This window comes from Panthera leo, chromosome B3 (genome assembly GCF_018350215.1).
Source record: "Panthera leo isolate Ple1 chromosome B3, P.leo_Ple1_pat1.1, whole genome shotgun sequence".
In the NCBI taxonomy this organism is placed as follows: domain Eukaryota; kingdom Metazoa; phylum Chordata; class Mammalia; order Carnivora; family Felidae; genus Panthera; species Panthera leo.
Window position 1 is genome coordinate 40,601,487 of NC_056684.1, and position 22,528 is coordinate 40,624,014.

The following is a 22,528-nucleotide window of genomic DNA, read 5'->3' on the forward strand; positions in this document are numbered from 1 at the left end:
TTTAATGTTTATTTATTTTTGAGAGAGAGACAAACAAACTGAAAGCAGGGGAGGGGCAGAGAGAGAGGGAGACACAGAATCTGAAGCAGCTCCAGGCTCTGAGCTGTCACCACAGAATCCAATACAGGGCTTGAACTCAGGAACCATGAGATCATGCCCGAGCTGAAGTCAGACGTTCAACCAACTGAGCCACCCAGGTGCCCCACTTACCATCTTTTTTGAAGGACTGCTGCAGAGCATCAGAACTCAACTCCTGATCATTCTTTTGCCATTTGGTTATAAGCTCCTCTATGAATTGACCTTTTTTGTCCTCATTTCCCTGAAGGAGGTCAGTGACATATTCTCGTATCTCTTCAGCACTCTCAATTGACAAAACATACCTCAGGAAGCAAAAATAGAAGTTGTTGAAACAAGACTGCTTATACTATGTCTTTCAATAATCACAACATAAACTGACGTAGTACAAACTATTCATTAATCCATTAAAGTGTTTACGATTTTTTTTAATGTTTTATTTATTTTGCGGGGGGGAGAGAGAGAGAGACACACACACACACACACACACACACACACACAAAGAGTAAGTGGGGGAGGGGCAGAGAGAGAGGGAGACACAGAATCCCCAAAGCAGGCTCTAGGCTGTCATCACAGAGGCCGACACAGGGCTCAAACCCATGAACTGTGAGATCACGACCTGAGCCGAAGTCAGATGCTCAACCGACTGAGCTACTGAAGTGTTTACTTTAAGCCAAATTCTATGCTAGGTGCTAGGGATATAAGTTTGATTAGACAAAGATCCTGACCACACCTTGTTCATAATAAAACCTTTATGTAACCCTCTTGTTGGAAGAATTAAATTACTGTTTTGAAGATAGGCTTGTGGAGCTGTCCTTAACATAGGAATACTTCCTATAACTACATATCTGCAGTCATATTTTCCGAGGAATACAAATCACTTAATCTCTATATTATAAAACCTAAAATTTCTTTTGCTAAAAATATGAGTACATAGAACAATCTAAACAGTTGTTGATTTAATATTCTCAAAAATTATATATCAAGACGGGTATCACATCGTAATGAGCAGATCTCTTTTAAGGAAATGTTATAAAGGTTCCTAAAAGTGAAATGGGGTAACAGTTCAAGTCAGTACAACTTGTTTAAAAATTGACAGGCCAATATATTTGAAGTGCCTTAAAAATAATCTGGTAATTCCATTTATAGGACTTTATAAGACATAAGAGACAGAAAATTTTATGCAAAGGTTAACTGCCTCACTGTTTGAATTAATGAAACACTAGAAGCTATTTAAAATATCTATTGATGGAAAAGGGACTAATGAATTCAAGTTTTTGGACTTTCAAAAATGTAATATGCTACCACTAAATGTGAAAGTTTTGAATAATTATTATTCTGAGAAAATGCCCTCCTATAATGGTAAATGAAATAATAGGATAGAGTGCAGAGCATATGATTCCATTTGCTATAAAAGCAATGTGTATACACATACACATGTGTAGAAAAAAGGCCAGAGCTTATACCCCCAAATAATTACCACTATGGTCAATTAACAAGAGTTTATTTTTCTTTTCTTTTTTCCCCTATGTTTTGAAAATGTATTACAATATGCATAGGAAAAAAAACACGAAGAGTGAAACAATGATAATCTCTGGATTGTGGTATTATGGTTAATTTTGGTTTCCTTCTTTATCTTTTTTCTGATTTTTTAAGATTTCTACAGTGAATATGTTACACCATTAGAAAAGAATTTTAAAAAATAACTTGTAAATTAAGATATCAGACCATGAAAGCATTATAAGATCTGAATAAATTGTAATGCAGATATACTGGTATGGGATATAAGAAAAATTATAATAATGCTGTATCATTAAAAAAAAAATCATGAGATTTTGCCATCACCAGTAGCATATGTGCTAGGTTATTTTCTTAATGTGGTGGGTGCATTTGCAGTGTTATGATCTATAGGTGAATAAACCTGTGCCATTGGGCATCATTAAGAGCATCTTTTAAACCATCACAGATTAAAAAAGAAAAGACCACTGTTTTTCAGGACTTTTACAGTTTAATCAACTTGATCCCCAAAGTTAGCATCCCATCAAAAGATTAATTACTATTGAGTTCTTACAAAAGGACGGCAAGAAACCTCAGGGGATCATTTAACTCTGGTATTCAAATTACCAGGGAAGGATTTATGGAGTTCCAGTAACATTTGAATAAATGTCATTTTAACTATTTAACAAAGTATAATAAGGAACAACATACATCTAAATGTGTTATATAACAAATCTTTCAAAACAGAATCATCCAAAACATGAGCTAATGCAGATTGCAGAACAGTTTATTTTGCTAAACCTGTGTACAAATCTTAATGTTCCATAAGTGAATCACTGATTAGGAAGTTAACAGTTCTGTGCTGTCTGTAAAAATTCAGGCCATTCATGCCAAATTGTTCAAGTTAGCACACTAGTACAGTACACCTGAGTAATTCTCAGTAAAATGCCTGGCAAGACACAGGAAATGTACACAAAAATGCTTTCAACATGGCATCATAGCCTGTTGTGCAATAACTATAAAAACCTAGTAAGTGAAATGAGTTCAAATAGTATTATATTATTGGTAGCCAAGAAGTGGCTGTGCTGACAGCTCGGAGCCAGTACAAATTGTCTCTCTCCCTCTCTTTTTGCTCCTCCTTCCCTCTCTCTCAAAATAAATAAATAAACTTAAGGAAAAAAAAAAACAAAACTTGCAGGTTCCTTGATCAAGCCCAACTATTAAAGAAGTTTCCCCCTCTACCTGAACACTGCACTTCCACCTACCCACCCTTTAGTTTTCAGGTGAAAGTGATTCCTTGAAGTAAACCTTTCAAGTTTCTCAAATCTTAGTGGGAATCCTTTACTCCGTGCTCCCACAACACCCTACATTTCCCCCAGTCAGCATTCCTCAACCACGTGGAACCCAATGGTCTCAAGAGCCTTTATGGCCACAGCATGTTATGCAGCAGAGCAACAAATATGTTACATCAATTGAAAGAAAAAATACTAAATTATGTCACGATCTCCATTTTATAGGAATCAAAGTATTAAAGATAAACTCTGCTCAGTATTCAGTTTACACATGAGGAAATTAAGGTACAGAGAGGAAAATTAGGTAGCCCAATATTAAAAAAAAAAAAAAAAAAGTTGCCCAAGATTCCAAAAGTGGTAAATGACAACAGAAAATAGAACCTGGGACTCCTCAGTCAGGAGCTATTTGCACCTTACTTCAGCCGCCTCCATTTAAAGTCCAGGTCCTATTTAATATTAAACACCACGCAGATCGGGCAAACTCAAATGCTCAGAGTAAGGAATTTTTGCAAAGATAATGTGGCTTGGCCCTTCTCTGCAGAATCTATCAGGAAATTGGCTCCAGGGACAGTCTTACAGGTTTAGTTATCAGAGATCTGGAGTTTTCCTAAGAAAAAAGGCCCCACCGACCGATTGTGGAGCCTGACACCCTGTCCCAGAAGCTGCACTGTAAAGCCGGAGGTCAAATTCGGCGCCTAGAGTCCCACAGCAGCCCTTCTATATTTCTTCACTCTCATCAACTTTTTAGTCTTCCCCTCTTCCCCTTTCAGCCAGTGCACATCCCAGAGGTCCCTCCCGCCTCAGACCCCAACCAGTCTCACTGCATGATCTCCTCGCTGACATCCAGGCCGAAAGTTTTCCTTAACTGCTGGGTACACCAGCCCACCAGCTGCTCCCGGGACGCCGCCCCTGCCACCGCCATTTTTCCCAGCCGGAACCAGCTGGGCTCCAACAGCCCTAAGTCCTGCAATGGACTAGTCCCCTTCGCAACACCAACCTCGTTCGCGCGGGTTCCGCCAGCCTGCACCGCCCCTCGCGGTTGTACCGCCTCAGCACAGATCCCTCCCACGTGTGCCGCCTCCTCCTTCCCGCTTCCTGGTGTGTTTATGCTGGAACCGGAGCTAATCTGCGCCTGATTTTTCTGCATGGTAAGATGTAGGACTCGAGAATCAGGAATTCGGTTGAGAAGACAGTGTAATTACCTATAAAAACTATAGTCGAGGAAAAGATAAAACAAAACTGTAATCTGAGAGGCCAGCTTTTAACTTGTTCTGGTTTTGAGGCACCTGGGTAAGGTTTAGTGGGTTAAGCATGGGACTCTTGATTCCTTCTCAAATCAGGATCTCCGAGTTCCTGGGATTCAGCCGGCTCTAGGACTCTTCACTGGCAGGTCGGGACCTGCTTGGGATTCTCTCTCTGACTCTCCCCTGCTTGCTTGCACTCTTGCTCGCTCACGCCCTCTCTCTCTGTCTGTCTCTCAAAATAAACTAACTTAAAAAAAAATTGCTCTAGTTTATGCAAAACATTTAAAATAGCACTTGCAAGCTAGAATAACTGCTTCAGGGATTTGCTTTGGTGGTCGTGGTTTTATTAATACTCTGTATGGTCTAATACTAGGTTCACGCTGCAAGAACCTTTTTCTGTTTAATTTTTTTGAGCCAGGTCTTTTCCAGGAGGGCCAAAACAAGTCAGGAAGCTCCAGGAGGAAAAACTTGTAATATAACAGGTGTTATGATTTGGCTTTAAAGAACTTTGACATAAATTCTGAGTGATTTTTTTTTAAATTTATGTAATACTTTTTTTTGGCCAACAATGACTTCTCTTTCTAAATTTTGTGTTTAATTACAGTTAACATACAGTTATATTAGTTTCTGATGTACAATATAGTGATTTAACACTTCCGTCTAACACCTGGTGCTCATCACAAGTGCATTCCTTTTTTTAAATTTATTTAATATGAAATTTGTTGTCAAATTGGTTTCTATACAACACCCAGTGCTCATCCTAACAGGTGCCCTCCTCAGTGCCCACCACCCACTTTCCCCTCCCTCCCACCCTGTATCAGCCCTCAGTTTATTCCCAGTTTTTGAGAGTCTTTTATGGTTTGGCTCCCTCCCTAACTTTTTTTTCCCCCTTCCCCTCCCCCATGGTCTTCTGTTAAATTTTTCAGGACAAGTGCATTCCTTAATCCCCATCACCTATTTAACCTATTTGCCCACGCTGCAGTGATTTTTAAAGAGTCAAAGGTATTTCAACCCAAGAAGACCAAACTTGCATGTGTGTCAGTACTCTCTACTCCACTGGGACGATGGACTGATGAAAATTTAGCCAGACTATACTGGAGAGCTTTAACGTCCTCTGATATATTTCATCAATATATTTTAAAAAATATTTTATTTTTTAAGTAATCTCTACATCCAATGTGGGGCTGTAACTCAAAACCCTGATATCAAGAGCTGTGCTCCACTGACTGAGCCCATCAGATGCCCCCATTAATAAATTTAATTGGCTGACTTCGTTTTACATTTATAGGTTCTTCATTCCCATTAGGCCATCTAGACTGAGCAATTACATTAATTGGTTCCTGCTTCACCTTTTTATGCTAATGTTTCCACTGATATAAATGATCGAAATCATATAAGTGTATTGATGTACATTGGGTATAGATTGTCTTTGTTACTAATGGAAAATATATGATTTTCTAGCTTAAAAAAACCCAAATTCTCTGTGAATATTTATTAACAGTGGATACAAATTTTGTGTCTTCATAAAAATCTTCTACATTTTCTATATCTGTTCAGTTCCCATAATTTAAATGTTAACCTCTTGGGGTGCCTAGTGGCTCAGTCAGGTCCGACTCTTGATTTCTGCTCAGGTCATGATCTCAAGGTTCCTGAGGTCAAGCACCACATCCAACTCTGCACTGACAGCAAGAAGCCTGCTTAGAATTCTTTTTCCCTCTCTGTCTGCCCCTTCCCTGCTTGCACTTGCATGCATGCTCTCTAAATTAGTTAATTAATTAACAAACATTTTAAATGTTAATTTCTTGAAGACAGAGACTATGACAGGATTTTTTTTTTTTTTTTACAATAGGGCTTAGCACATCATATAAATTATGATGAAATTATTAGGTCCTCAAGAATAAAGGTATTCTGGAGGTGCCTGGGTGATTCAATTGGTTGAATTGAGCTGACCTTCAGCTCAGGTCGTGATCTCCCGCTTTGTGAGTTCAAGCCCTGCCTTAGGGTTGCTGATGTCAGCATGTCAGCACAGATCCCTCTTTGGATCCTGTGTCCTCCTCTCCCTCTGTGGCCCTCCCTTGCTCATGCTCTCTCTTTCAAAAAATAAATAAAACGTTGAAAATTTTGTAAAGAATATGGGGCAGCTAGGTGGGCCACTCAGTTGGTGAAGCATCTGACTTTGGCTCAGGTCATGAGTTCCAGCCCTGCGTCCGGCTCTGTGCTGACAACCCAGAGCCTGGAGCCTGCTTTGGATTCTGTCTCTCCCTCTCTCTCTGCTCCATCCCACTCATGCTCTGTCCCTCTCTCTCAAAAATAAATAAACATTAAAAAAATTTTTTTTTAAGAATAAAGGTATTCTTTTTATTTAAAGCATATGTTAATTATTGCAATCTCTGGTTTGTAATATATGTCATATAATGCAATGCTATTTACAGTGATTATCATTTATTTAAAAAAAATTTTAATGTTTATTTATTTTTGAGAGAGACAGAGCACAAGTGGGGAAGGGGCAGAGAGAGAGAGAGAGAGAGAGAGGGAGAAAGAGAGAATCCAAAGTAGGCTCCAGTCGTAGAGCTGTCAGCACAGAGCCCAAAGAGGGGCTTGAACTCACAAACACTGAGATCATGACCTGAATTGAAGTTAGATACTTAACCAACTGAGCCACCCAGGTGCCTCCATTCTGCCTGAGCAAAGCAAGCACACCTATTTTACATGACTTAAAAGATTTTTTTTTTGTATAAGTTTAGGCAGATATTTCATACAAATGTACTACAACTTTTCTTAATGCCCTAGGCCTTTGACATTTTCAAGTTCACACCACGTAGTTCTCTGTATTTTATTTAAATAAAGGAAAAGCAAACCTCAAAGGAGAAGCTTTCCTCAAAGTAAACATTGAAATTAAAAACTTTTGCAGGGGGCCTGTGTGGCTCAATATGTTAAGCTTCCAACTTCAGCTCAGGTCATGATCTCGCAGTTGGTGAGTTTGAACCCTGCATTGGGCTCTGTGCTGACAGCTCAGAGCCTGGGGCCTGCTTTGGATTCTGTCTGTGTCTCCCTCTCTCTGCCCCTCCCCTGATCATACTCTGTGTGTGTCTCTTTCAAAAATAAATGTTAAAAATATTTTTTTAAAGAATATCTGCTAGAGATCACTGCTTGTTTCCTAATTTTTTACCCTAATATGTTTTCTTCCCTATTATTAAAAGACAAACATATAAACATAGCTATGGTAATAAACTGCTCATGTGTGCAAAGGTATATTTGCAATTATTTCTGGCCACTCACTTGGCATCTGAACTATGAGAAAGACCAGCAGATTCTCTATGCTGTTCTAATCTCTGCAGGGACCTGGGAAATGAGTTTGAATTAAGTAATTCAGGCCTTTGTAGAAGCCACTTTAACTGAAAAAGAAATAATGTGCATTCAAGAACGATTATGTATTGAGAGGTGTGTGATGACAAAGAAGAAAGGAATACCCTGAGGGTTGTTGATTTTTCTGGTAGGAATTCTAATGTAGTCTTAGACTCCAAGGTTTTTAGACAAAGCTACAGGTTATTTCCAATACATTTCCTGCTATTACAATATAATTAGTTAATTAATTGAATTATAATGTGATTAATGTAATTGTAATATAATATATAATTTCACCTGTTGTCTAGATCGTTTAAGATTCTTTAATTCTAAAACACAAAGTGGTTGTTGATTCTGTTGAAGTACTGACTAGCCTATTTTCTGAAAGTTCAAGCATAATTTATTGGAGAGAATTAATGCCGTGCATACACTTTTAGGATTGCCTTTCAAGTGAGCATTTAACAAAATACATCCCAAGGCAAGCTCATCTGATCATGTTTTATGCATGGTTTTCAGAGAGTGAAAATCACTCCCCAGGGGTATTGTAATTAGAAGATAGGCATAGGGATAGAAAATAGTGTTGAGTTCCTATTCTAGATTTATAATCACTGTATGCCAGGGATGTACCCTTAGCACGTTTGGCATATTTTTAAGGAACTCTGAGACCATTTGGATCTTGGGAAGACGTTTCATTAATTTGTTCTTTTTTATGTGTGTATATATATACAATTTACTCAGTTTTTTTTTCTTTAGTTACAAGTTACCATACGGACTAAAAACGTAGAAAAGCCTCATAAATACCTTACTTTTCTAAAATTCCATAGAATTGTTTTGTTATGGACCTGGCAGAAAGAGTTCGTCTGAGGGTTGTTTTTTTTTTTTTTTTTTTAAGTTCTTTATTTTGATTTTCATTAAAAAATCCGCTTCATTTCAAGTTTCTCTTCCTGGAGTCAATTACATGGATTTCACCCTGTGGTAACTTTTGAAGAAATGTAACTCGCTGTCTTTCCTGGGTCTTGTTTTCTAAGCAGGTCCATTTCCCTTACTTAGAATCTTAGCACTCACTCTTGGGGCGCCCCGAAAAAGCACCTTGGCACCTCCCACTTGGGGCGGGAACGAATCACAAGCTTCTGCAAAGTTGATGGACGGGACGGTACTGAGCCAAGCCTCGTTGCTGTCATCGCTGGACACTGGCGATTGGTTGCGGGGGTACGGCGCGGAACCAATGGGAGCGGCTTCCCGGGAGAGTCCGTGGAGCGCGCGGGAAAGAGACCAATATAAACTGTGGCGGGAGATTCGTTTTCGGGTCCTTGTCCAGTTAAACACCCTCGGTTGGGAAGTCATTGATTGCTCCCCTCTCCTCGCGTTTGAATATGGTGCGGACTAAAGCGGACAGTGTCCCAGGCACCTACAGAAAAGGTGAGGAGGTTGAGCAAGGCAGTGGGGGGCAGGGGGTTCTCCCGGCAGCCCCGCTGCGAGCGGGAGAGGCCAGGGCTCCCCACCGCCCTTTGAGCCAAATGGTCCAGCCGTTCAGGAAGCAGCGGCCTGGCCCCTTTACCAAGAGGGAGGAGCGGCACGGCCAGGGGATGGTTGGCCTGCTGTACTGCATCGCGGGGCTCTCCTCACCAGGTGGCGGGGTCGGGGACCGTGGTGAGAACGTGGCACTGAGACTCGGTGTCGGAACCTTACAGCCCTGTTTTGAATGCCTCCTTTCCTCTCCACAGTGGTGGCTTCTCGAGCCCCCAGGAAGGTGCTTGGTTCCTCCACTTCTGCCAGTAATTCCGCATCGCTTTCGTCGAGGAAAGGTAAAAAGCGCCCCTGCAACCTCTGGAGGAACCTTCTCCAAAGAGGATCAGGCCGGGCACCGCAGTTCTCCTGACCTGCAAGCCCCTTGACCCACCTTGGAATTTATTTTCCTGAGATTCTCACACTCGAGTTTCTTTCTTGCCCTCTGATACAGTGAGGGGGTTTTGGCTGCCTGACAGGTTGGGGTAAAGGTGGGGGTCACAAGGAAAAGAATCTCAGGCCTCAGGGTTAGGGATGGACACGATTTATCTTCAAACCTGTTTTTCTTTCCTAGTTTAGCGTTTTTATTTTTAATACTGACAGATGTCCTTTTCTTGTAGGAGGCTATTTAAGCTCTCTTTTACTAGATTAAGAATTAATCTAGTAGTTGACCGTGCTAATCAAGTTGTCTGCTTAGCTTAAACGTTTTTGTTTTCATTTCTGCATGTTTTTTTGTTTGTTTTTTGGCATGATGTCTGTGTGTGTGTGTTTTCCAACTGTGCAGCTCCTGATACCGCCTTTGGGACATTAGGAGGGAAAACTTGGCCCGATGAAATAGCTTCACACTACTCCTTCTGTGCAAGGAGAGGTTGAGAAAATACTGTGCCATCTGGTGCGTCATTCCTTTCCTAGGAAGTTGAGCAGTTAGGAAGATTAATTCCACAAGGCCTAGTTAAGAACATACAGGAAAGCACTGTGAAGAACTTCATGGGTTCTTAAGTTAACTTAAACTTCCCCCTGTTCCAAATTAGAAACAACTTACCAAAAAATATATGCATGTATGTAATAATTTGCTCTCTTTAGATATAAAGGAGCTGTAGGTCAAAAGTTTAAAGGTGATGAATTTATTGAGAATATTCCATACCCTGTACCATTAAATTCCAGTTAGGGCTACATCCCATTGTCTGGTCCACTGTTGTATTGCCAGAGTCAGCTGAATAGGCCCTTAATGAACTTATGTTAGCCAAATGCACCCCTTAAGGCATTTTAAAGATCTCTATTTTTTTTTAAAGTTTATTTATTTATTTTTGAGGGAGAGAAAGCAGAGGAGGGGCAGAGAGAGAGGGAGAGGGAGAATCCCAAGCAGGCTCCAAACCGTCAGCACAGAGCCAGACCCAGGGATCAGACTCACAAACCTGGAGATCATGACCTGAGCTGAAGTCAAGAGTCAGACTCTTGATCAACTGAGCCACCCAGGTTCCCTTTTTGTTTTCTTTACCTGGTAGAGTTTGTGACAAATGTGTTTAAAGCAAAAGATCGATGTAGTGACTCAGTAATTTGCTCATCTTGCTATTCTAACCATTATTTCATTAGGAGGCAGAAATTTTTCCTCTATATTACTGTTTTAAAATAATCAGGAATCGGGGCACCTGGTTGGCTCAGTTGGTAGAGCATGTGACTATATCACGGTCATGAGTTCAAGCCCTAGATTGGACGTAGAACTTACTTTAAAAAAATCAGGACTTGGATTTACCTTATGAACTGAAAAGGAGCCAAGAGCTTTGAAAAGTGAAACCTAATTTTGTGGAAACTTTCACACTGCTGTATATTTGTTTTGCCTTTCACAGGTGCTTTAAGTAAATGACTTTGTTAAGTAAAATTTTGGTGGTTTACACTACACCGTGCTACCTCATATTAGGAAAAAATGTGTCATGCTTTAATATGACAATGGGTAAGACTATTTGAATAGTTATTTGTCATCTCACGTTTTCTAATTATTTTAAGATGAATGTAATACCATATACTCTTTAGATTTGATGTTAAAGAATTGTTTCCCTTTAAGGAATGGCAGTTGTATCCTTAGTTCTTACTTACTTCCATCTGTTTATATTTTATAGTTGAAAATAAGTATGCCGGAGGGAATCCAGTTTGTGTGCGCCCAACTCCCAAGTGGCAAAAAGGAATCGGAGAATTCTTTGGGCTGTCCCCTAAAGATTCTGACAAAGAGAATCGAATTCCTGAAGAGGCAGGAAGCAGTGGCTTAGGAAAAGCAAAAAGAAAGTAAGTTTCACATTCTGGAATATAAAGAAAATACTTACATTTTTAAAAAAATTTTTTTAATGTTTTATTTATTTTTGAGAGAGACAGAGTGCGAGTGGGGGAGGGGCAGGGAGCGAGGGAGACAACAGAAACTGAAACAGGCTCCAGGCTCTGAGCTGTTAGCACAGAGCCGGACTCAGGGCTCAAACCCATAAACTGTGAGATCATGACCTGAGCGGAAGTTGGATGCTTAACCGACTGAGTCACCCACGTGCCTGAAAATACTTATATTCTTGAAAATAAAAGATAAGTGGAAATTGAGTAACTTTGAAGTTTCTCCCTGAAAAGATAAGAAAACAGAAACCAGAGGTTTTTTCAAACTTGTACTACTCTCTTCTAAGTCACTCCCGAATTTCAAACATCAGTAAAAGGTATTATTTTTACTCCTTTCAGTCACCCAAAGAGGATCAGTTCCCAATCAGAAGATAAGTGCTATATTATTAACCATGAACTTCCTGTCTTTATTTAATTTTTACTGTCTATTTTTTATAATCTTTTTTCAAAAAAGAAATTTCTATGTTGGTTTATCTAGCATCAATTCTATTATGTCCACACCTCAAAAAACCACTAGTTCAGCCTCTATAAGAAATAAATAACCAATGTAGAAAGGTTAGAAAATCCAGAAATTTAGGGGCGCCTGGGTGGCTCAGTCGGTTGAGCGTCCGACTTCAGCTCAGGTCACGATCTCGCGGTCCGTGAGTTCGAGCCCCGCATCGGGCTCTGGGCTGATGGCTCAGAGCCTGAAGCCTGCTTCCGATTCTGTGTCTCCCTCTCTCTCTGCCCCTCCCCCGTTCATGCTCTGTCTCTGTCTGTCTCAAAAATAAATAAAACGTTAAAAAAAAAGAATTTAAAAAAAAAAATCCAGAAACTTTCATCACTTAGAAAATCACAACTAACACCATGGTGTATTTTCTTTCCAACTTCTCTAAAAATACGTAAAAATACGTATTTTTATTTCCAACTTCTCTAAAAATACGTAAAAAATTTATTTTTAAAAATAAAACAAGGTGGGAATAAAACTGCATGCATACAAAGTCAACTTTGTGTAGACGCTTTTTAAAGCGTAAAAAGTGTACACGCTTTTTAAAGAAGATTATTAAATCATGCTTTTAAGCCTTTAATGTCAAGAATATGCTCATGACAGAGGTTAAGCAAAAATTCAGCACTCAAAAGTACAATTTTTATGCTGTAGAAACATACCAAGTATCAATAGCGATTATTTCTGGGTAAAAACCTCTCCTCCTACTCATTCAGTGCTACCAACTTTCAACAACAAACATACTTCTAAGAATTGGGACAAAAATAATGCTACTTGAAAAAAAAAAAGAGGCCAAGGAAAGCTGCTTTGTAAAAAATAGACTTATAAATAATAGGATCCAGGCTCTTTAAGCAATTTGGAAAAGTTGCGGTTCAAACACAAATTATTTGACTGGAGGTATGGGGAATGGTGAGCATGGGTGGCCACATGGTGCCATATCACTGTCATTATGCCCCTCAATTTAAGACCCTGCTAGCTCTCTCTCCTGTACCAGCCAGGAGCCTGTGATCATCCAGCACACCAAGCAGCAAGTCTGACCCAGGGCACAGTGACCAACGTGGGCAAGGGAATGGTGGCCATGCTCAGTCTGGGACTGCTGCTTCTGGCACTGCTCTATTGACACAGATTTATTCACGCGTTCCTTTAACTAGTATACCAGGTCCTCTGTCTGAGCCCACAATGTCCACCTGTGCCCTACAGTTAGCAGCCATTTTCCTTGTGGTCTTGCTTGCTTTTCTATATTTCTACTGTTAGACCCAGGCCAAAGAACTCTATTGTTCACCATTGCATATTCTAAAGCCCAATCCATATGGCAACTAGAAGTCCAATGTGACAAGGAAAACATAGGTCTTCATCAGATCTATTAATTCCACTCTTTATTAACACAGAAAATGTGAGTCCCCAATTGGACTGATTTACAGAGAATCTGAAGGATTTCACCAGATAACAAATGCTAATATTAAATCTGCTGGGAGTTTCACGTACAAGACTGAAGAGAGACAAACATTGAAAATTAATGATGTGACCAGGGGCACCTGGCTGGCTCCGACTTCAACTCAGGTCATGATCTCACGGTTCGTGAGTTTGAGCCCCATGTCTGGCTCTGTGCTGACAGCTCAGAGGCTGTAGCCTGCTTTGGATTCTGTGTCTTCCTCTCTCTGCTCCTCCCTTGCTCAAGCTCTGTCTCTGTCTCTCAAAAATGAATAAACATTAAAAAAAATTTTTTTTTAAAGAAATAGACACTCCATGAAATTTTTGGTTCACGTTTTCACACACTGATGCTTAAATGTTACAGTATCCAGTATGGCCATAATAGGCTTAAGATGTGTTAAATCGGGGCACCTGGGTGGCTCAGTCGGTTGAGCGACCAACTTTGGCTCAGGTCATGATCTCATAGTTTGTCAGTTCGAGCTCTGCATTGGGCTCTGTGCTGACAGCTCAGAGCCTGGAGCCTGCTTCTGATTCTGTCTCCCTCTCTCTGTCCCTCCCCCACTCATGCTCTGTCTCTGTCTCAGAAATAAATAAACATTAAAAAAAAAAAAAAGTGTTAAATCAAGTTAAACCTTATTTATTTATTTGTTTGTTTGTTTGTTTATTTATTTAGTACAAGTGGGAAAGGGGCAGAGAGAGAGAGAGAGAGGAAAAGAGAAAAATCCCAAGCAGGCTTCATGGGGCTCAATGCAGGGCTTATCATGAACCATAATATCCTTACCTGAGTTGAAATCAAGAGTTGGATGCTTAACTGACTAATCCTCCAGGCACCCTAGATTTTTTTTTTTTTTTTTAAGTAATCTCTACACTCAATGTGGGGCTCAAACCTATAATCCCGAGATCGAGAGTCACGGGCTGACTCATCAATGCTCCACGGACTGAACCAACCAGGCATACCTTTTTGGCAATCTTTACACCCAACATGGGGTTCAAACTTAACAACTCTGAAGTCATGAGTTGTATGCTCTTCTGACTGAGCCAGCCAGGCTCCCCTGTTATGAGATATTTAAAAGGAATATCAAACTATAGAACAGTAACTAAATTTTGGATTTTAATAGACTTGCTTTCATGATCCTGTAAGTTTATTCCAGTTCCCTGTCACTGTTTGGTACCTTGTTCTTTCTCATTCTGATATGACAGGCTAATAGTCAATATTAGGTCTAGAATATATTACAACCCTCTTGAATTATTTGTGACTTCTACTAAGGAAACAAAATATTTGGCAATGTAGCCAAATATGACTACATTGATCATCATAACAATAAAACCTATACTATAGGCTTTCAATTATATGGAGAAAAATTACACATATATTCTCATAAAGAATTTTGATCCATGGTGTAATAAAATTTGTGACATAAAACTAAGTAATAGAGGTTTATATCATTCCTTTAGGCCCCTTGCTTAGATTTGTTTGTTGAAGAAAGTTGTATCTCTTTATTGATAGTAAATCAATAGATTTATTTTTGATAGTAGATAATAAATTATCAGTTTATCAGAAGGAATTCTGCTATAAACTCCCTAATTTATAATCTGAAACATGGCTACTCCTATGGCTTTATTTTTCTCACAGAGGCAGGGTAAAACTCCTTTCAGTTGCATGGGAGGGAATTCAGAATCAAGAAAAACTATCTACTTAACACCTTGAATAGAAAGAACTATGATACGTAAAGTACAGCAGGTCCTTGCCAAAAGTATGCTTGGCTTATGATCGTGTTCATTTGTTAACTTGATTTACTTCCAGGAAAACACAATGAAGACCTCTTGGTAATCTAATAGTAGGTAAGTCAAAGATAGTCTCATACCAAGTTAGAATACCTTTGTTTTAGCTTCCTTCTTTCACTACCTAGCTCTATGACCATTTAGGCTTATGGGATCTAATTTGAAAACTGCTTATTTCAGAATAGATCTCACAGATCTTCATCAGCTCTAAAATTCTGAATTATGGTGAAGTTTTTAATTGACTTTCCTCTATAAAAAGTGTAATGAGTACAAAATGGCTTTGGGGTAATGTAAATTATTTTTCAAAAGCTGCAACTACCATATGCAAACTTAACCAATTTTGAGATTTTTTCCAATTAGGTAATATGTTTATATGGTTCAAAAGGACATACAGTTAAATATGACAACTTGGTATGTTTTCTCTGCTCAAATGGATTGGTTAATTTTTTTGCTTTTTTATTATCACACAGTCCTTACTGTATGAAGGATTGATTATACTGTTTATTAATCCACTTAACCTGTTGAAAGAAGATGCTATAGAATTAGAGATTCCATTTTTAATAAAAATAGCAATATATCCTAAAGGAGAAACACTCATTTGACAACTTAACAAGTAAAATAAAGATTTTGTTGCTCTGGTACTTGGAATTTTTAGGTGTTGGTCAACTAATGGAGTTTAATTTTCTCTCATTTCTATTCACTTGATGAGACCCATTGCACTATTAAGCTTCATGATTTATATAGGTTGATAACTTTTTTTTTTAGCGGTTGATATTCAGGTGACTGAGTTCTCTATTCTTTTCACAGAGCACGTCCTTTGCCACCTGATCACACAGATGACGAAAAAGAATAGAACTCTCTTAATTCATCCTTGACTAATGTCTCCTGTTTATTATTCTAGGATGTAAATTTGGATAAATGTATTTGTTCCAATTAGCTTTGCTGAATAGGCATTTAATTTAAAAAATGAGGCTTATATAGAGTTACTCAAAAGCAAGTAATTATGATATTGGAGAATTTGTAAGATTCGTTATGGTTACTTACCTTGGTATTCAATATAACGCAGTATTTGGTTTCTTTTACCTGTTATTAAGCTTCTTTTTCTTGCTAAAAATTAATCATTGAATGGTGTTCTAATTACAAATCTGCTGTATTTGAGATTTTCTTAGATCTTTGTACTGCTGCCATTTTTATTGGCGTTTGATTATTAGAATGGTGCCGTATTTTTGTTCCTTTTATTTGCTTTAAGAAGCAGAGTTAGATTTTTGCACATTAAAAAAATTCAGTATTAATTAAACTGAACCTAACCCTTTTTAAGAAAGAGGGCCAAAGATGCAATGTTGAAGAAATTTGGATGGCTATGTATCTTCTCCTTAAGAGCAATATGGCCTGAAGATTTAAACAGTTGATAAAGTTTCTAACAACAACAAAGCAGGTAAAATAAGAATTTTAGAATTAGACAGGAAGATTTCATAGACTACATTAAAAGAGAGAAATTTTCCTAGAAATGCATTTGATTCAGTATCATAAAATACAACCTTTTGGGCCTGTACTTTTCAAGTTGGAAATCAATAAAACATAAAAGGCAAATCATGCCATAAATCCAGAGGTATGTCTAGAGTCCTTAGAGCTACCATTATATATTTTAAGATAACCAGGGGTATAATTAAAGAGGTGGGTATAATATAACTTAGTAACTGATATTCTTGCTTCCTTATCACACTTTTTGCTTCCTGATATTCTGTTGTCTAAGTTTACCATGTTTTAACAAGTATGTTCTTTTGAAGTTTGTTTTTAATAAATGAATACTTATTTTCACAATAGATTATCCATTTGTGTGCTTCCTAAGATTACCTCCTACTAGATAGTTCTTTGTTTTTCCTTCCAAATACAAATCAGTGCATTGATCTGATTTTATCAACTTCCAAACTAAGTTTTGATGATTGTAGATTATATTTTTTTGCTTTGTCTTTTAGAGATGGATATTAAACAGAATGTTACCAAATTGAGAGCCAAGTTTTTATCCTTAGTACTTCCTTGATAATTAGTTTTCTTATTAAGGAGTAGCTCAAACCAACTCTATCAAAGTCAAGTTTTGATGGATCTGAAATCTGATTTGCTAGTTTTCACTGATGGAGAGAGAAACTTTATGGTGCTGTGTGCAATGAAGTCTAATACTGATATGTAATTGTTTCTAAAAAAATTTGACCTAAAGTACCTAGTCTTTCCAAATATACAACATATGATGATGTCTCACTTTAATTAGGCAAAGATTCCATGTAATCTGTTTCATTGTCAAAACTTTTGTGAAAGATTGGCAACTTAGCCTCTTCTAAACATAAGGGAAGTACAGACTCCCTGTTTCCATTGAAAATTGAATCAAAAAATAAAATTTATACATTAAAAAGATAATTAAACTTAAGTTTGTAATTTCATACCCTTCACAAAGTTAATCTGGTTTTTCTCTTTGGTTTGTTAAAATTATGTTATATTATTTATTTATTTATTTATTTATTAAAAAAAATTTTTTTTATTGTTTATTATTCTTGAGAGAGAGACAGAGAGACAGACAGAGAACAAGCAGGGAAGAGGCAGAGAAAGAGGGAGACACAGAATGTGAAGCAGGCTCCAGGCTCTGAGCACTCAGGACAGAGCCGGATGCAGGGCTCGAACTCACAGACCATGAGATCATGACCTGAGCTGTAGTCAGCTGCCCAACCGACTGAGCCACCCAGGCGCCCCATGGTTTGTTAAAATTATTAATACTAGTGTAAATATCTTTGCCAGTGATTAAAACTACTTTTCTGGGATTTTTGAACATTGTGAGGATCATATGTATTTTGTGTTTATCTAATTTCACAAAGGAAGAGCAATGCTGTAGTGAGAGTTGTACAGTGTGCTCAAAGAGTTATTTATGGACAAATGCTTATTTTTTTAAAAAGCAGAAAATAAAGCCTAAATTAACTGAACTTTTCCATATATATATATATATATATATATATATATATATACACACTGCTTACAGATTTCACTGTACTTAGAATATGTCATGCTAATTCACTTTTGGAAAAATCGAATGTTCAGCTGGGCCTTGGTCCAACCAAAATTGTTATAATGGTTCTTTTTACCTTTGAGGATAGCATATGGAGGTGGAAGAGATCCTTACTAAATCAAAACTTCATTGAACAAGAACTCGTCTTGTTCAACTAAAGCCAGTTACAGCTGTTCATTAGGTGAACTGTTTTATTAGTTGGAAACTCTAATTATGAAAAATGTTATGAGTTAAAAATTAGAATTTCTCTAATTCCCCTCCTCTTGGTTCTGTCCTTGAAATAACGCATAACAACTTACTCCTTCCACATTACAACCTTTAGGTATTTCAAGATAGCTATTACATCTTTAGCCTTTAGCCTTCTCTTCCTAAGGCTAAACATTGTATTGTTTATATCACATGTATCTTAAGTGAGTCCTTATGTTAGGAGCTATGTCTTTTGTGTTATATATTGCTTAGACATTTAAGTAGTAAATTGGGCTACATTTCTTCTAGCTGATCCCAAGTATTCACTAACTGTTACACTCTAGTTTTGGTATCGTTTAGAATATTTAAATATTAATTTACTTTAGGAATACTTAAATATTAATTATTGAGTAACAGTGTTAGTGGGGTTTTTTTTAATGTTTACTTGTTTTTGAGAGAGAGAGAGTATGAGCCGGGAAAGGTCAGAGAGAGGGGGAGACACAGAATCTGAAGCAGGCTCCAGGCTCTGAGCTATCAGCACAGAGCCCAATGTGGGGCTTTAACTCACCAGCTGTGACATCATGGCCTGAGCCGAAGTTGGCCGCTTAACCAACTGAACCATCCAGGCACCCCTGAGTGTTAGATTTTTTTTTAATCATTTAAAAAAATTCTTTACTTATTTTTAAAATAATCTCTATACTAATGTGGAGCTCAAACTCATGACCCGGAGATTAAGAGTTGCATGCTCTTCTGACAGCCAGCTAGTCTCCCCAGGTTTTTAAAAAATAAATGTTAGAGATCCTAATTTTTTTAAGTTAATTTATTTTTGAGAGAGAGAAAGAGAGAGAGCGGGAGAGGGGCAGAAAGAGAGAGAGAGAGAATCCCAAGCAGGGTCCACACTGTCAGCATGGAGCCCGATGTGGGGCTCAAACTCAAACAGTGAAATCATGACCTGAGCCAAAACCAAGAGCCCAACGCTTAACTCCACCACCAAGGAGCCCGTGATACCCTAATTTTCTTAAATGATTACAAGGGACAATTAAAAAAAAATGAAAAAAGCTTTCAAGAGATTGGGGGAAAAGACCAGAGGTCCCATATTGATCTACAGGATGAAAGAACTGTTCTGACTTTGAAGGCTATTTGACATCTAGCCCAGATCTGAGAGAACTGTCTTAGTTATGGTTCATATTAAGAAAACTCCTCCAGTACTGCTCACAAAATCCTAAAAATGTAGTTAAACCCACATAGCTAGTTTTAGGTGTGGATTTTGCTGCACAACTTTAGAGGTCTCCAAGCAATGACTATGCTGAAAATGATAGAATTATAGAAGTTATATGATGACCAGTTAGTAGTTAAACGAGTTATTCATACACCTATACAAAAGCAGCTGAATTGTAAAATAGAACTGTAGGAAGAGAGGATTTAAATGAATGCTTTAATAACTCATTTCCTCAGGCAGTGGGAAAAATGAATGATGCACAGGAACCTGCATTTCTATACTACCACGTTTAATCTTAACTACCCAATAAAGTATTTCTTTCTATAGAGCACATTTACCATAATCATGTTTTAAGGTTTAGAGACATCTAAGTCCACCATAGTTTTAGATAAATCATTGCTCATTGGGCTCAATAGTTTTATTTGTTTTTCTAATTAAATTTTTTATTCTGTTGGCAATTGAAATGCTATCATCTATTTTGTCATGTCACAGGTTTAAAACTTGTCATCCACCTACAGCCAGGTTTGTTTTTTTGTTTTTTTAATTTTTATTTTTTTAAGTAATCTCCATACCCAACGTGGGACTTGAACTTGCATGCTCTACTGACTGAGCCAGCCAGGCACTCCTTTAAAAGCAGCTATTAGTTACTGGGTGTATTCAGATTCCACTTGAAAATTTTGTGTGTGTATACTCTCACATATTTGCATGTCCATGGCAAGGGTAAACCACCTACTACTGACTTTTGATTCTCAAGTGATTTCCTAAAGCTTTTGCTGAACTGTCTAGGGTAAACCAATTTCATGCCGTCTCATGTGTACAGGAAACCAACAGACCTGCTCTCTTTTAAGTTACCAAAGCTCATTTCCTCTGCCTCAGATGAGGTGAACAACAGTTTAATATTGGTGACTAAGAGGCTATCATGACCAATAAAATGAGGCCAGCAGTTGCAAGCACATTCATGGCCATGGAATAGAGAACAGATTCAGGAGCTACTCAAGCTTTACTGCCTTTTTTTTGTTTTTTTAAGTTTATTTATTTATTTTGAGAGAGAGAGAGCAGGGGAGGGGCAGAGACAGGGAGAGACAGAATCCCAGGTAGGCTCTGCGCCCGTGCAAGACTTGAACTCACCAACCCTGAGATCATGACCTGAACCGGTATCAAGAGTCGGATGCCTAACCAACTGAGCCACCCAGGTGCCCCCAAGCTTTACTGTTTTAAGCAGACATATTCAAGATAAGTAAGTCCATCCAAGATTTGTACTAATTTTTTTCTGAATGCTCAACTACATTTCTCTGAATATTTAACTACCACTGATATGGGTCATTTTTCTTTTTTATTTTCTTTTTATTTTTTTAAATGTTTATTTTACTTTTGAGAGAGAGAAAGAGACAGAGTGCAGGCGGTGGAGATGCAGAGGGAAAGGGAGACACAGAATCTGAAGCAGGCTCCAGGATCTGAGCTGTCAGCACAGAGCTCTACATGGGTCTGGAACTCAAACTGTGAGGTCACGACCTGAGCGGAAGTCAGATGCTTAACCCACTAAACCACCTCAACACACCCCTGTTACGGGTCAATTTTCTAAAGATATGATTAATCATATTGGGTTTTATGATAGCCCATAGTTTCCTCAAATACTTTCAAAACCCAGATCACCCTGACAGAAGAATAAATGAGGTCTCCTAACATTTTCCTTCTCCACAGTGTAGGTATGAAAGTTTATTTTGAGTGGAGGATTAAACGTCTTCCTCCTTCCCCAGTTTGATTACTGGCTTCTTTTGACCTTTTCTCATTTTTAAGGATCAGAATTATTCTACTCGATTGATAGCCAATCGTTGTTTTTCCTCCATTTAAGCGAGGTTATTTCCAGATCGTACACAAACGTATGCAATCCTCACAGAAGAGAGGTGAAGACAAAACTTTTCTCACCATTCGGTTTCAGAGGCTGTCACAGGAGAACCAAGTGCCTGAAAAAGCTTTCGTAGCATTGAAGATTTTTTAAAACCCAGTTGAAACATAACTGAAAATCCACAAGAGGGAGATGCTTGCTAAATCGCCAGAAAATAACTCCTACAAGGGACCAGACAGAGCCTTAGGAAGAGCCAATAGGTCGGCCTGGGACTCAAGGCGGGAGGGAGCAGGTGTATACAGTGGCTGGAGATTGGCGGGGGGTGCCGCAGCTGAAGGGAAAAGCAAGTTGGGCTGCGTGTCTTTGGTACCTAAGAGTGTGTCTCGTCTAAGACCAGGAGCAAAAGGTAAAAGGGTGTCGCCAAAGATGAGCACCCACTCCTAGCTACCTTCTGGTAGTCCCAAAAGAAATGGGGGTGGTTGTCTTTGAAGGTACTTCCGCTTAGCAACCCCACGCGGTTGCTAGGGAGGGGCCGTAGCCTGGATGACCCGGAAGTGATGGTGTCCATTTCTCACTGCCTGCTTTAAGTTCGTCCTATCGGGAGCGCCAGGGTACTCTGTGCCCGGCCGAGGGTGGGGCCAGCACTAGTGGTTCCGGCTCGGCTTCTATAGCCCCTCGGCTCCTCGCTTTCCCCCTCCCCTCCCGCACCTCTCCTCCCTCCCGCTCCTGGGAAAGAGAGGAGCCACCGCTGCGGGTGGGTAGGGAAGCACTCGGAGCCTCCGGGAGGGGACCGAGCCCGCCCCTTCTGCGCCTCTGAGTACCGCCGGACCAGGTACTCACTCCGGCTTCGATGGGGTCCGGGAGGCAGGAGCCTGAGGGTGTGCGTGTCTGTAGGGGCTGGTGGGGGGCCCTTCTCCGGGTTGGGGAGGGGGCCGGCGGAGATCCTGGGTGGGGCGCAGGCCGGCGTGTTTGTGGCGGCTAGCGGGGGTGGAATGGAGGGTTTGGGGGACCCCGCTGGCAGAGAGTGTCGGGTGGCCAGCTCGAGGTTGTGGAGGAGGCGCCCCCTCGGATGCAGAGTTCGGCCGGAGTGGACCGGGAGTTTGCCCCCTGGAGGATTCGCTCTGAAAGGGGGAGCATCCTCGGGCCAAAAGGGGAGCATGGACCTCGTCATAGTGGTTAGGGCAATTCCTTGCTTC

At 39.3% G+C, this 22,528-nt stretch overlaps 4 protein-coding genes across 26 annotated transcripts in view; 2 read left to right on the forward strand and 2 right to left on the reverse strand.

Annotated features, from left to right (window-relative positions):
• The window catches only part of TRIP4 (thyroid hormone receptor interactor 4), a 64,778-nt gene extending 60,842 nt beyond the window's left edge, over positions 1 to 3,936 (reverse strand). For 3 of the 4 annotated variants that reach the window (XM_042941729.1, XM_042941728.1, XM_042941727.1), the window contains exons 1-2: positions 3,686 to 3,831; positions 211 to 380 (exon numbers count right to left, since the gene is read on the reverse strand). In XM_042941729.1, the coding sequence (XP_042797663.1) occupies positions 211 to 380; positions 3,686 to 3,786 (271 nt within the window). In that variant the 5' untranslated portion in view covers positions 3,787 to 3,831. Of the gene's footprint in view, positions 1 to 210; positions 381 to 3,685; positions 3,832 to 3,861 lie in introns of those variants that run through there. The other variant, XM_042941730.1, reaches the window with a different exon arrangement.
• PCLAF (PCNA clamp associated factor) lies at positions 3,908 to 16,852 on the forward strand. Of its 2 annotated transcripts, XM_042941732.1 has the most exons (6): positions 3,908 to 4,012; positions 8,485 to 8,872; positions 9,178 to 9,258; positions 11,077 to 11,239; positions 15,052 to 15,089; positions 15,837 to 16,852. In XM_042941732.1, exons 2-5 carry the CDS (start codon positions 8,827 to 8,829, stop codon positions 15,062 to 15,064), a joined length of 303 nt encoding a protein of 100 aa, XP_042797666.1. In that variant the 5' UTR covers positions 3,908 to 4,012; positions 8,485 to 8,826; the 3' UTR covers positions 15,065 to 15,089; positions 15,837 to 16,852. The 2 variants fall into 2 exon arrangements, with proteins under 2 accessions (XP_042797666.1, XP_042797665.1); XM_042941731.1 differs by lacking the exon at positions 15,052 to 15,089.
• Positions 16,853 to 20,983: 4,131 nt separating this feature from the next.
• LOC122221930 (anther-specific proline-rich protein APG-like) lies at positions 20,984 to 22,503 on the reverse strand. 2 transcript variants are annotated; one of them, XM_042941756.1, is made up of 2 exons: positions 22,173 to 22,503; positions 20,984 to 21,459 (listed from the first exon to the last, which is right to left on the reverse strand). In XM_042941756.1, the coding sequence occupies exons 1-2, from the start codon at positions 22,501 to 22,503 to the stop codon at positions 21,422 to 21,424; spliced, it is 369 nt and encodes a 122-aa protein (XP_042797690.1). In that variant the 3' UTR covers positions 20,984 to 21,421. The 2 variants fall into 2 exon arrangements, with proteins under 2 accessions (XP_042797690.1, XP_042797689.1); XM_042941755.1 differs by having other exon boundaries at positions 20,984 to 21,503.
• The window catches only part of CSNK1G1 (casein kinase 1 gamma 1), a 175,370-nt gene continuing 174,640 nt past the window's right edge, over positions 21,799 to 22,528 (forward strand). For 5 of the 18 annotated variants that reach the window (XR_006203513.1, XR_006203514.1, XM_042941748.1 and 2 more), the window contains exon 1: positions 21,804 to 22,164. The gene's annotated coding sequence lies outside the window, so the exon portion shown is untranslated. Of the gene's footprint in view, positions 22,165 to 22,528 lie in introns of all 18 variants that reach the window. The other 13 variants (XM_042941754.1, XM_042941738.1, XM_042941734.1 and 10 more) reach the window with 7 other exon arrangements.